Consider the following 15,305-nt stretch of genomic DNA (forward strand, 5'->3'; position numbering starts at 1 on the left):
AGCAAACCTTAATTTAATTTTTCTGCTTTTTATCCTAATCCTGTCTGTGATTTGAAAAATAGTTACAATGTTTCAGGCAGACAAGATCATAATTCAGTTGTGAATGAGGCGATTTCACTACAGTTGAAGATTAGAATTAATTTGATTAATATTGAAACAGTTTTAAGAAAAATGCAACAGGAAAATTCAGAAAATAGCTTCAGTTTTACCTCTCTGAAATGTCTGCTTGATCTGAGACTAGTGATTTTTTTTTCTCCTATGTCAGTAACTTACACATATATAAATGAGCTGGTTTTGCACATTTTATCAATTCAGTCTTTACTTATACAAATTGAAATACTGCTTCTGTCACTCTTTAAGGAATAAGAATCCCAAAGCTCTATAATAGGAACCATAGGAGCTTCATATTTTGAAAAGGAATGGGAGGAATAACATAGTCTGCATTGAATTCCATGGTTTGTCAGTCTTATTCAGTTTTAAAAAAATTGTTGCACATCAGATCATAATCTTTGCAATTTCTTGGGTGTTTTTAAAGACCAGGTGGCATTGTATAGTGCAAAGCTTGTCAGATCATATTTGTAAACAGAGAAACTGATTTAGATCAGGACCTATCTTGTCCATATGATGTATATAGATAAATATCTCTAGGTGAAAAATTGTTTTAAGTCCTATTATTCAGAGACAGTATGCATCAAGAGTAAGCCTGATGGAAAATTCTATAGTCCGTATGCTGTCTTTAGAAGAAATTATAAGAAGGAAAAGAAACAAGTTCTACCATTAATAACAGTTGTGCTACTTGGTGATCCTGCAGTCTGTAATTTGAAACTCCAGTTGTTCCTTTGCTAGTTTGCCCAGCATAAGAGAGAGACTAATATGGAAGGGTAAAAGGAACAAGGTTAAATTACTATAATTCTCTATAGAACTTCCTCTAAAATACTGTTTCCATGTCAGGAAAGAATATACTTTCCCTATAAGTCTCTTAAATAGACACAAGACAATTATACAGCAAAAAACAAATCATTGATTGAAGCCCACTTTCTGGATAGCAAATTGTTTGCTAATAAATTTAAGTACTCATTAGCTATTCTAACTTGGGTTTTATGTCAATAAGTGCAAATTACTCTTGATAATGTATTTGATTTTATAGTTTATTCATGTTAATAACAAGCTGTGGTTTCATACTAAAATTTTATGTGTTCCTGGGTCTGTTTGTCAAGGTCTGTGATGTTTCAGGGGCTTTTTTTTCCCTCTATATTTTGCTCACATTATTTTATATTATATCTGGATTCATTCACTTTGACTGAAGAATGGGGATTATGACCAGAGATTGTTAAAATATACACAGTTTATTAAACATAAAAATACTGTTGAACATCTCAAGGGTTAGCTTCATTTTACACTCTTGCATATGGAGAAATTAAATAGTAGATTTTACAAGTTGCAAGTTATTAGGGTGTCTACTTAGAGTCGCCAAATTCTAATTTGATCACAAAATATTTTAAAATTAATTTTGTTTACATATTGAAAGATGCATAATAAACACCTATAACTTAATATAATAGAAAAGCATTTCTGTACTACAGCAAGTGTGGGTATGTGCAATAGACAAGCAGTTTAATCAAAATGTGTATTTCTTCTCAAATACTGCCCATATATTGACTGGCAGAAATTGATGCAGTTTTTTTCCCTGGGAGTATGAAAGAGATAGAGATTTCAGTTTATAAAAGTTAGCCATGACTCTACTTTTTATATGTTAGTGAGAAAGAAAATTTGTGAAGCTGACTTGCATCTACTATATTTGCATATGCTATACATATATTTCCTTGTGGAAGCTGACTGCTGTTTATCTCAATTATTCAGTGTGCAGGTCAACATGCTTGTTGGGCAAATGTTCTTTTCTTTCATTTTGTGAGTGTGAGAAGCAAGACCTTTCTGCAGATAGGGCATTGTTCTCCATATCCATTAACAGATGTCAGCACATGCCTCAGGCAGGGTTAGCAAATACCACTCACAGAATCACATTCCATCAAGGCTGATAGACTCTGTCTTCTAGGTTAGACACATGGCCAACACATGTTGCTAGAGTCCAGTTCCGACACTTCAGTAGTATTCCTGTCTGTGGGGTTTTTCTTTTATTTTCTTTTTTTTTTAAGAATTCAAACTCCTAAAATGTTTTTGTTTTTTTTTCTCTCAAAAGTGACTGATAGTAGAGTATGTGTCAGGGCAGCAGAGCTCAGATAAAACTTGTTTGTTTTTTTAAGAAAGGTATGTAAACAAATGAATCTGCAAACCACGATTTTTTTGGTATAGGCAAGGGTGGCTGAGATAGTTTTTGTATTTTCAAGCAAGATCATGGAATAAAAGATGCAGCTGACATCTTGTATGTTGTTAGTGTCTAAAGCAGACAAATGTAAAGTCATGTGTGCAGGATATTGATGACCACATTTAAAAAAATGTGAGAAGTAATTACCAAATCTTCTCATTCCACCTCAGATAAAGTGGGATAAATGTTGCTGGTGAACTCCAGAGCAGTACTAATGTGAACACAAGTAATGAGCTTGTGTCCATAAATCAATTTAACAAATAAACTGGTTTTAAGCCAGGTAGTTTGAATTCAAAGTGTGGTTAGAGGCTCCAAACAAAAATCTCGTGCTGACTTTAGCATCTTGTTGGGTGTGGTACCTTGCAGCTAATCTTACTAGGCTTCAGCACTGAAGTCTGTCCTGTACATCAGAGTGATGCCCTTGACAGAACAGCAGCTCTTTTACCTTTGCCTCCCTTCTCTCTTCATCCATCTCTGCAAGTTAAATGCCCACAGCAATGGAAAATAAATAGTCAGGCAGAGACTGTACGCAGGGGCTTTAAAGCTATCAGAGTTGGGACAGCTGGGAAACGGAGAGTTTGATCTCATTGAGAACAGTGCTGTGACATGTTGCACCCCATTAGAACCCTTATCATGAGCAACATGACTGTTGTTGCCTCCCAGATGTAATGAGTTCTTCACAACTTGCAGCAAAAGAGAAATTCATAGACACCAGGTGAAAGTCATGTACCACCTTTGATGGAATTTTACAAAAGCAGAGTTGGGGGAAACAGTTTTAATAAACCTAAAGAATGTCCAGCTCTTTGATTAGGAGATGCAGAATGAAATGAAGTGGGTAAGGCTGCTGCAGTACTTGAGCATCTCTGGAGTACTCAGATTTATAGCTGGGAAATAAATGTTGATTTGTTAATTCTCTTCCTCATACCTACTCATGGAAGAGCAAGTAGTTTCTATTCTTTAATGTTTGCATTATCTTTGAACATATACCTTTCTGCAGTTCTAGCTATAAAAAGTCAATACAGCACCCAAATCTACAAACATAGTTATGAGCGTAAGGGGAAATTATTAACCATAGGTGGAGTAAACACGTTTCTGTAGAATTTATTTCTTAAAGAGCCTGTAAATCATGAAAATAAATAAAATATGTGTCTCTACTTTAAATTAATTGCTACTGTCAAGAATTATGATGCAACTGAAATTTTCATTAACCAATAGAACTGGAAAAAAAGGTATCTCAGGTCTCTCAGGTTAATGGAATCAACACAAGAGATTTAATTCAAAGAACTTTTACATTTGAAATAGGACATTTCCCTTCCTCGTTGAAACCTACTCATTTCCTCCTGTGTTTTGCAGTCTTTTTTTGCCATGATTCTAGTAGAAGACTCCTGGATTTAGACTTTCTTTGTTTGGCAAACAACATGTTTCAGCCAAGGCACTTAGGATGTTTTCAACAATTGGGCCTTATTAAATAGAAAAAAGGAGAGAATTTTTTTTTTTTTCCATCCAAAAGCATAAAGACTATTCTCATACTGGTTTTGAGGAGGTTTCTTGGTTCTGAAAATTAAGAGAATTAAAAGTTTATAAGTGGTCACCCGCAGCATAGCTGTAAACTTCAATCGTATGTGAAAAATGAAGTTCAAGAATGTGAAGCTTGATCAGTTATTTTACCAGTATTGTAAACCTAAAAAAACCTGGCTTATCTAGGAACCTTCCAGGTCAATTGCTGATGTAGAAGTAGGTGCTTCTGACATTTCAAAAGGTCTAGTTTTTTTAATCAGACAGAATAAATATAATTTTAATGAATTTAGTATTTTTTCTTGTATTTCTTTAGTTCTGAGCATTCTATGACTCTTCTGAGTTAGTGCTTAACAAGTTGTTTTCTTCAAAAACCTGAATGCTAGGTCAAACTGATTTGTTTCATGTTTTTTTCCCCATGTTCTAGTCCCTATAGTAAATCACTTCTTTTTTCTCTTAAACTGGCAGCATGAAGTACCAGGTACAATGGTAGCTGATGAGAACCCTGCTCTTTAATAAAAAAAAAAACCCTAGCCTTAAATCAGGAAGGCACAATGTCTCTCTTGTTCTGTTGGCTGGAAAGAAAGGGTAAAGGCAGGAGATTCTGTAGGGAGACAAGCCACATAAACCAGATGCTTTTTCTCATAAAGTCCATCTTAATACAGCTTCTTTCTTTCTGATTTTTGGACCCACTCAAGTAATGTGAAAAATCTCCCAGATGGGAGGAACATAGCAAGATTAAAAGAGAAGGTTGATCTTCCTGTGAAGTGAAATGCAGGGAGATCACCCACCTCTTTCAAGAAATGTGATAGATGCTTGCAGCCAATTGTGAAACGGTGATCTGAAGTCTGATGAACTCTTTCAAGTGCAGGAGCTTGATTCTCCTCAGCTGTGTAATTATGATGGAAGGGAGCCAGACGAAGGCAGAGACCAGGGCACAACCTTTTGGGAGGCTTGTTCCAGCAGAGTGGGTGGGAGAGTAAAAGGAAGGGTACAAATAATAAGTTTCTCTGCCTGATTGATAATGAACTAGTAATAAGTGGCCTTATTATAGTAATAAATTTCCCATGGAAGCCTGATGATTGCAGAGAAGCTTTAGCTGAGTGCATGTGACCACATCTTATTTTGATCAGCTGTAGCACAGCAAAGCTGTGTAATTATCATAATCTAACAATTAGCCTGGCATCCTTTCCCAGTATTTAATTACTCCAATAAATGCTAATTGAATAGAGAACTTAATGACAAGAGAATAAGTTTCTTTCTGTATTGTGTATTTAGCTTGCAGTCTTTTCTAGGAATAATTGTGAATACTGTTTTATTGAACAGCAGCCTTGATTTCGTGTCCTATATATATTTATATTTATATATATATATATTTTCATGGTGTGTCGAACTTGTTTTAACTTGTGAAACTGTAACCTGAGGACTGAAAGGTCATGGACTGCTTCTTTGGATTAGAGGGTTTTTTTTTGTTTGCTTGCTCAGGGTAGCAATATCCTGCTAGAGATCTAAAATGTCAATGGCTTGCTACTGTTAGCAAACACATTTCTCTTAGCATCTGGAAAATGTTGAATTTTCTTTTAGTTTGAATAGAGCTAAAATTAAAATAGCTCTTTGATTGCTTCCTTGTTTGTGCATCAGAATCATTGTTGATGTCAGCAGAGCTTTGGGAACAGAGTTTATGAAATGTTGTGACAAAAGCCAGTAAAAAGATCAGAAAAGCATTAAAAAGGTTATTTTTCGATAGCACAGAAATAGCATCTTTAAAATTATCTGCAGTAAAATTATACATGTAATCCCACAACCCCTCAGATAATTAACAACCACAAGATTTCCCCCATCACACTTAAAGCTGTTGTTTGAAATGAGGAGGCTTGAAGTGTGTAAAAGAATAACAAGGCACAATTTATGCTGCTATATTCCAGAGTGAGTAGAGCTTGGAATAGTCGTAGTGCACTACACTTTCCATCTAAACACAGACAAAAGCTATGGACAAGCTCAGTGCCATGGAATGGTGAATAACTACATCATGACATCCTGAGAACAATGAAAATGTTGTCCTTTTAAATGATGTTAACAGTTTCCAGAAAATGTTTGGGCTTTGGTATTGTGTGTACAAATAAATACGAATATTCATCTCTCTGTTAAGTATCATTCAAGGAAATAGTTTCATAATCAGTTGACAAAAAATTTTCAATCTGTTTCTATACTTTTTCAGCTCAAGTTTTTCCTGTGCCTAGAACATTTGTAGGAAGCGTTTCTGTTGTCTAATAACATTTAACCTACTGGAGATTCAGCCTTTGTATGGTCACCTATGGGATCTTCTCAGCTGGCCTGTTTTATTCATGGTATTTGTAGGAATGACCTTCTCTCTGAAACCTCACTTTCTCCATTAAATATAATTAAAAAGTGGCTTAGCCTCCATGACAGAAAAAAAGGAGGAGTTGAGTGACTAGCATTCACAGGGATATGTGCATGCTGCTCACAGAAACCTTTTTTCCTTAGGAAACAGAACAAGTAACGTTTTGCTGTGCTGTTCTGAACTGTAGTTTGTATTTACCCCAAGAACAAATCAGTTGAGTGAATTTTGTTGATGTTGCCTTACATTTCAGGTTATCATTTGAGAAAAAGGTGACAGGAGTGAGGCATTTGACAGTGGCAGTGTCCTCTGCACATTGGTGCTAACAGGCTGTGCAGGCTCCAGGCATCAGAATAAGGTCTTTTGCATCTGAGTGCTTCCAATATTGTCAGAGAAGTTATTTGGAGTCTTTTCTGGTTCACACTGAAGCCTTGCTTCATGCATTTGACAGAACAGATTCCAAATAAAGAAAGGTTGACATAGTAAAAGGCAAATTTTCCAGTACACTTATCTTGAAGTAGAGCATCTGGTGTGTCGATTTTACAGGAAGGGCAATAGAATATAACTAATAGGATTTGTAGTGGCAGTAACAAGCAGAGCTATTGAAATTTTTTATCTATCTAAATGAACAATTAGTGTTATTTGTGCTGTCCTTAAACTGGATTTTTGTAGTGTTTGTTCCAAGAAAGAAAGGAAGAAAGAGAGAAACCAAACAAAATTGTTATTGTGTTTTAACTCTCTGTTTAAATAAATTGTAACTTTTCTCAGTGACCAGCAAAGACATTAAGTTCAAGATGAGTCACTTAGGCTTCAGAACTTAAAATTATGAAGAGAAGCATGCACACAGACCATGTACTTTCCCTTTGTTAATGGATAAACAGAATATAGGAGGCACTAATTATTTACAAAATGTTTTTCTAGTCTTGTTTTAATGTGGTTAACATAACCATGAAGTTCTCTCTCTGCATTCTGAATACCTGGATATTTCCTCAGTGGCACTTTAGCACAGAAATATTCCTCTGACTGGGTTTGCTGGAAGCAGTGTTCAAATTTTGTGTAGGAAGCTGATGTTTGTTGGTTATGGAAATATTTTGGTGTAGAAACTACTTAACTATATGTCTCTCTCTTCAAAATGACTTTTGTAACACTACTGCCTAATAGCTGGCTTTGTAACATGCAACTTCCCAAGGCGCTGTTTGAAAGCACCTGACAAAAACCAAAGGTTAATTATGTTTGAAGAATAGCAGTGTTTTGCTGTGTGTAAGATAGAGTGCATGGAGACAAATGGCATTTGCAAAAAGGTGTGTAGATTCTGACAGATTTTTGGAGAAGCATTCTTGGTTGGTTTCTACCACAACACCATGTTCTATTATGCAAAATCTAGATAGAGCTGGTTTCTTCCTCGATTAAAGTTCCTTTTAACTACATTGTTCCACAGACATGGCAGTCTGGCTGAGGACCTGCCAGAACAGGATGAACACCTAACTGGGAAAAGAGATAGTATAGCAGTAACATACTGGCAAGTTTTCTGTTTGGAATGGGACTGGAAAAAGGCACAGAACATCTGCCATTCCTGTCATATCTGCAAATGTCTGTTAATGGACTCCATTTTCCCTTTAGATTTTTCGCTCCTCAGTGTATGTAGATGGTTAAATGTTGATCAGTGCTTTAACTTTTGTTTCACTCTAATATCTGGCATTATTCTACTAAGTAAGAGGTTTTCAGCCGATGTGTGTAAATTTGAGTGTTTTCCACTCAAATGTGCTGTTAAATTTTAGAAGTGTGTTTGTGAAGTGTTTCCTTTAATAGCTTTGAGGACTAAGCTGATGAATTTTTTTGTGAATTACTTATGACCATCCCTTCATTTTCTGTTCCAATTAGAAGACATTACTTTTCCTCTTTGTGGAGGTAAATACAACATGCTTCTTGTAGCTGGAGAAACAGGAATGGTCTCAGTTCACTTTGACAGAAAAGTTGGAGATGTTGTAGTCTCTTTTGGAAACATCAAATTAGTTCTACACCTCTTTACATACCTGCTGAGTTTGTGCTTACTGACTTTAAGATATTGCAAGACAGGAAATAAATACCTGCTCTCTGATTCATGGTTGGTTGATAACCTGCAGTAAAGAGACTTCACTCAGACCTGCTTGATAAATACCTTGGGACGTATTTCCCCTGAAGGAAGTTCACTGCTATGCCAACAACAGTGACTAAAGGCCAGTTTAAACCACTTGAAATATTCACAATCTCCTTCTCTTTTTCCACTTATAAATGTAAACACTTCCTACCTATGGTGGATGACCGACAAATGAAATTGTTGAGAGATCAGGGGACTGGGGTGAAAAGACACTGTGATAAAAAGGACTTGGTTGTGTTCTTCATCCTCAGACCTGCTTTGCAGGCAGCACTTCAGAGTCTGAGCTGTGCTGGAATGAATGGAGACACTCAATTGTTTCAATACTTAGGAAAAGGAAATCACATGGAATATACTAAAATACCAAGTGATCAAAGAGGATGGTTTTGTTTATTTAGCAAGAATACAGAGGGAAACTTTGCCAAAAGGGAGTCAGATTAGGTTTGATTTTTCTTTTTCTGCATCATCTCACTGGTGCAGATTACAAATTTGATTTCATTGCTAAATTGGAATTAAGGTGTGATCACACATTTAGTTGTCTGTCTCCTTGTTTTTATGATCTACATTATCATGGGCTGTGCAGTTGGATTCTTCCCTTCAAATTCAGCTATTTACAGTACAGACACAATCTGGGAAGTGTCTCCCCAGACTCTGCTTTTGGATGAAGGAGAGAATTACCTGCTTCTGGAAGTGTTATCCTCCTCATTACAATGTACTAAAGAGGCTGGATGAATTGAACATCAGAACAACAGAAGTTCCTATTGCTCTCCATTGACTTCTAAAATAATATGGAAAAGCAGTTCACATAAGGTTATTTGTGTTGTAAATGTCTAATGGTAGAGAGGGTCAGTGTGATCTTGAATGTATTACATAAGTATAATTCTGGAAGCATATAGTTTGTGTCACAGAACTGTAATTGGGCATTATGGTGAAAGCACAGGCTGATAAAAGAGGTAACCTTGAAAAAACTGAATTGTTTATCACCTACATGATAAAAGAAACAAACAAACAAACAAATCCTGTTCGCACACAAACACACTTATATATAAGTATGTATCAATTTTTACTTACTAAAACTGTAATTGAAAAAAATAGAGATATTATTGCCTGAATGCATGTCTTCTATTTGTATCTTACACTCTTTTTCATTACCTGTAAGAAAAGCTTACTGTTAACTGATTCAGAGAACAGATGTCAGCTTGAAGACAATACATTTTTGCAAATATGTTAAGACATTATCTGTTCAGGTGACAGATTTTGGAAGCACTGGAGTACAAAAATATGTATCTTGACCAACAATTTTGATAAATGTAAATTCTCCTGGAAGAACTGTGGTTCAAAAAGGCTTTTTCCATGTTATAGAATGGAACTGTGAGGCTGTGCATTGGCTGAAATACAGATCTATCATGCTTTGATGCGTATTCAGTTTTTCCATTTAAAAAGCTATTTTATTGAAGTAAAATTATTGTAGGGATATGAAAAGGTGTAGTTTGCTCTGAATTTTTCCTTGGAGGGCCAGCAAATCATTGCTTTTTCTCTGAAATTAGATAGAAGGATCCAGATGGTAGATTTCAAGCCCATCAGGTGTTTAAAATATGCCCCTCAGCTAAAAAGAAGTATTATAGTTAAATCTGTCATGGCCTTTTTATTGCTCTGTGGTACACTTGACAACTGCAGCTGTGAAAGAGAGAAGCTACAAGTAGCCCGGTCAGCCTGAAGTGGAGTAGGTCAGTGGTTGGTTTCTTTAGCTGCCCCAGGGAGTTTAATGAACGCACAGACCTGGTTTATGGAATCATTAAATCTATCATGGTATAAGCTCCCATGAAGGCAGTGAATTTGTCTCCATTCTTCCAGACACTATATGAGGCATTAGAAAAGTAACCTAAGTGAAACGTGCAGGGGAGAAACAAGGAAATCCTCCCCACCCCCAACAAACAAGAATCCCACATGTCTAAGGAGTCATTGGTAATAATACCAGCAATAATAAAATGCATCTGGGCTGGTGCCTTGCACTGCATTTCTCAGCTGGCACTCATTCAGCTCTGTCACATTAGGCTGACTGCTGATAATTTATATCCCAGGATCCTTTTATCTGAACAGAGCAACATCTTCAATGTGTACTTTTGGCAAAGGAGAAGCACTGCTTTTCAAATCGCTTTAAAGACAATACAGACTTTTCTTTGCATCTTGACAAACTGTTGCTTATTATGATGAAAGAGTAACCTGTTTGCATTCTTGTAGTAACTGTAAGTGCTCACAGTTGAATCAGCTTTCAGCACAGGGGTGATTACTGAGTGATTCAGAGAAAAGGATATATTTGGGTTATTTATTTGCATGCATATGTGGATGTTTATATAGACACTGATTTGGGAAGGTGGATACAGTTTTGGCTTCTTTGCTACTTTTTGTTTCTTTCTTCAATTAAAAAAAAAAACAACCAAATAAGACAGTTTCTTTCTTTTTTTTTAAATAAACCATAGAAAGATAGCCTATAATTGTGTGAATAATAGAAACAGAACTTATTTTGTAAAAAAATGGAGCAAAACTTTTATCCAAAAGGTTGTATGATCATATATAAGCATAATAAGTCTCTGATAGCTCTGGTGAATTGTAAGGGTTATTTTTGAGCGTGGATGTGCATGACTGGGGTGGAATGAAGTGCCATTAGTGATGCCCTTTCATATGAGAATGTCACCCTGCAACAAGGTCATCCTGAGATAACTGTGCTTATGTTTGAACTCTTCCTGTGATTTCAGATTCCAGCGAGGCGACTACCACATCGATGTCTGCATCAATGACTACCTGGATGTGTTCTGCCCTCACTATGAAGACTCAGTGCCAGAAGATAAGACCGAACGCTATGTTTTGTACATGGTGAACTTTGATGGCTACAGCTCCTGTGATCACACTTCCAAAGGGTTCAAGAGGTGGGAGTGTAATCGGCCGCATTCTCCAAATGGACCATTGAAGTTCTCGGAAAAGTTCCAGCTCTTCACGCCCTTCTCACTGGGATTTGAGTTCAGGCCAGGCCGGGAGTATTTCTACATCTGTGAGTATAGAGAGGTTTACCACTGATGCACAGCAGCTATAAGGAAAGGAGCTAATTTTTCACTCTGAAAATACAGAGGGGCAAATGGTGTATAATACCTTATACTGAACACAGGTTTAAACTATCCCCAGATACATTAGCTAGGAATCTAGCTAGTGAAAAATGACATTAAATCATAGCTTCTTTTCTCACATGAAATATCATGGCAGCCTGTGCACTGAACCACAGCTGACTTTGAAAGCAAAATGCAACATTACATTTATTTCAGCATTCTGAAGTGGGACAAGAAGAGGAGGATATAAATTGTCCCCAAATATTAGGATAAATAATTAATCCTTTGTATGTGGAATACCTTGATTTTCTTACTTGTTTTGACTTATCACTTATCAAGGAAAGTGAGATGTGTGTTTCTCTTAAGTGATATTATGCTGCTGATGTCAGTAGACAAGTGGTATTTAAAGCTGTAATTTCTCAGGCCAAATAATCTTAGTATTTAGCCAAGTGGCTTCTTTCTTCTACCTTCCTTTCCCCCACAACATTTTCATGGGTGAGCTGTTTCTGTCAGCATGGCAATGGGAGTGCTTTGGGAGCAGGAGGCAAGCAGGTGAGGAGATCTATGTCAGGACTGCTCCAGGCACCCAGACAAGATGCAGGAGACATCATGTGGGTCTAAGGAAGTGAAGACACCAGGAGGTTAAAACCCAGTGGGTTAGGCAAACTGATTCCCTGACTCCACTGTGCAAGTCATATAATTTCAACTATCTCATGTGTTGAATATTCCCAAAAAAGATCTTATTTTATCAACTCATTTTTGTACCTGTAGCTTTCACCCCTAACAAGTTTTGACTGCCTCATCTCGATTTTTTTTCCTGTTTTTAGTTTTAGACAGCAGAGCTGAACACTTTACATAGACTGCAGATCCCAATAAATATTGCTTTCATATATGTAGCTGGCCTTTCTACTGTGAAACAGTCATTCCACCTCATTTCACCAGAGAAACTGAGTATATATGATCCCTGTTTTCAGCCTCATTTCTTCAACATTGAGATTTTTGTTTTCCCTTTCATAATCTACAGGGAAATAAATGTCTTAGTGGATAGTTTCCTATTAATTCCTTTTTATTCCATCAAGTAAATCAAATTTTTCTTTAGAAAAACTGTGCCTTGTTCTTGTGCTGAAACACAATCATAAAAATAATACCAAAAATAACATTTTTAATAATGCTATTTCAAACTGCAGTTTGAGATGAGAAATAGTATAAAGATATCAGAGTTAAACAAATAATGTTCAGGGATAAACAAATCTGTGTTGTGTTCTTGTGTTACTTCAGTAAGAGTTCTTTGTAATTCAAAATTCTGATTTCAGACTCCCTTGGAATTGTCCAAACTTTTTTGTGGATTTTTTGTTTTGTTTTTTCAGTTCCAGAGCATCATCAGTCAAATAAGCAGGAATAGTTAAGCTAAGGAATGCAGTCTATCATCCCAAGGTGCAATAAAATGTAGCACTGGAATGGTGCAATTAGCTGCAAGCATGAAGAAAATAACTGTTACAAAATAAATTTTTAAAAAAGAAAAAAAGAGAAATGTTTAATAAAGATGAAAACCAAAGATGAACATGAAGGAAAAAAAAAGAAATCTCAGGTTGGGCTATCTAATAGCTTCATTGTCAGAACATACAAAATTCATTGATTAAATACACCCAGGTTGCTTATGCCTGGTTTTGCTCATTTCTGCTCAAATTCAATAAGTCACTAAAAATCATGTAACTTTCTTTAAAAATCTATAACATTCATTTAACTGTCAAGGGCTCCCTTCAAAACAATTGTTCTGAAGAACTTTAAAATTTGAAGAGCTTTATGATATTCAACTGCATTCATATGGAATTTTTTTAAAGGAAAGGTAAAATAGCAAAAAGTATCAAAGAGATGTAAAATATTAGTTTAAGCTAAGCTAAAATTGAATTTTTAGTCACGTTTTAGTGACACATAAGCATTTTTCCTTCTTTTCTGTAATTTAAGTACTTTTTTTTGCCTTCCTCCTTTGCTTTGCTGAGGGAATTAAGAGGGGTATTGACACTGCAGAAATTTCAAAGAAGCACTGTACAATAAATTAACAATAATATTCAGACCTTCTCAGGGCACAGTTGTCTATCCTATAATGTTTTTCTCTTAGTCTATGCTGAAGAAAGTAGATGATGAAATGCTGTTCCTTGTTTCCTCATCCAAATTGTAAGCAGGTGTTCAGGCTCTGGAGACTACTTTTGTTACCTTTCTGCATCTGCATGTTGAAGAAATTACTCCTTTGCCATGAAAGGTGTCCTTTGCTCAGCAGATCTGAAACCTTTGCCCTCTCTGCAGGAGAGAGGGAAAACTGACTATATAGGATCAGTCTGGCATGTTCTATTAAAGGGTTACAAAATATGCTTGTAGTCCAAACCTCTGAAAAGACAGATAGATGAAGTAGCTAGTGTTTTGTCAAAAATCTTCACAATTTACCTTTTAAGGATGTGGCTTGCTTCTTTTTCTTCCATTATTTTCAGAAAATGAAATAATTTGTGAACAATCAATGTCTCTTTGAAGTGTTTGTTTGGAAAATACTGCCATTCTTTGTTACTCTATTGCCTTCACATATTGCTGAGATGAACTTGGATCTCCATTATGTGCATGTTCATTCTAGGATAATGCAAGGAAAAAATCTTATCCATCTGATATCAAATTTACATTGAGCAAGTGAATTCAACATTACAGTTATGCAATCAAATGTCCTGATTGAGTTTGTTTTTGAAAGAAGAAAAGGTTATTAAATATTTACAAAGAAATTAACTTTTGTTTAGTTAGGGTGTGCACAGCATGGGACTGGGGAAAGCAAATAATAGATCATGACCTGAAGTCTTAATTTTTATTTAGTTCTTATCAGGTGCTCATCTCAGGTCAGTGTATGCCAGCCTGAAAACAATAAAATAGTAAAATAGTATTACTACTGAAACAAAAGAAAATGAAATATAGAGAAAGCAGAAACAAAACAGTGTCATGACTGTGATTTTAATGTCCTTTGGGGGAATATAAGTTTTGGTGTTCAGGTGAGGTACTGTGCAATGTGAGATGAACTCAAAAGTCCTAAAAGGTAGAATGTTACATAATTATATGTTCAAAAATTATCATATTCTTTCCATTATTTTAACTTAATTGCAGATAATTTATTAATGTGTTAAGTAAAAATAAAGTGACAATTTGGCAAATATACATCAAGGCTGTTGAAATAAAAAGGGGGACGATATGTCTAAAAGCAGGCTGGTACAGATTTCTGCAGACTCTTGACCTCAGTTGCCAAACCAAGCTGTTTTGTTGATTTGAGCTAGAGCTTAAAAGCTGTTCTTTTCTTGAAAGCACCAGTGTAGTATTGAAAGTTATACTAATGTTAGGGTGTGGTACATGCTTTTCTCTGAGTCATCAGTCCAGTTATTTCAGAGAAGAATTCCGTAACTTATACTTCTCTATGGGTAAAATATCTATGGTATTTTTATAATATCCTCCAAGATTTTATATAAATTGTTTATTTAATAATTTGATCACTGTGAATCTTTTCATTTATATACACCTTTACCTTTTTCTTAGAATGACAAGGTTAGTTTGTTCTTATTCTCAGCTCTCTAGCTTATTTTCTATTTTCTGCAAGACACTGACTTTTTTTGCTAACAGTAAGCAGGCTTTACTTTTTATATATCCAGACATAACTTGTGTTTTTTTCCTCCATTCTTCTTGAGAAAGGAGCCTCTTTAATCTTTTAAAAATCCATATAAAAAGTTAAAAACCTGTGATTTATTTGTTTGATTTTTTGCTGCTGTTTCTTTCTAGTTTTATCTTTTGCATGTTTCTTTCTCAGTTTATTTCAAAATTCTTATGCTGTTTTTTTGTCTCACCTTTAAT

General features: G+C 35.6%; 1 protein-coding gene across 2 annotated transcripts in view; it reads left to right on the forward strand.

Annotated features, from left to right (window-relative positions):
- The window catches only part of EFNA5 (ephrin A5), a 211,139-nt gene that overhangs the window by 156,969 nt on the left and 38,865 nt on the right, over window positions 1–15,305 (forward strand). For both annotated transcript variants that reach the window (XM_021524772.4, XM_021524771.4), the window contains one exon: window positions 11,088–11,380. In XM_021524772.4, coding sequence (XP_021380447.1) covers window positions 11,088–11,380 — 293 coding nt within the window. The remainder of the gene's footprint in view (window positions 1–11,087; window positions 11,381–15,305) is intronic.

Source organism: Lonchura striata, chromosome Z (assembly GCF_050655825.1).
Source record: "Lonchura striata isolate lonStrDom1 chromosome Z, ASM5065582v1, whole genome shotgun sequence".
NCBI lineage: Eukaryota > Metazoa > Chordata > Aves > Passeriformes > Estrildidae > Lonchura > Lonchura striata.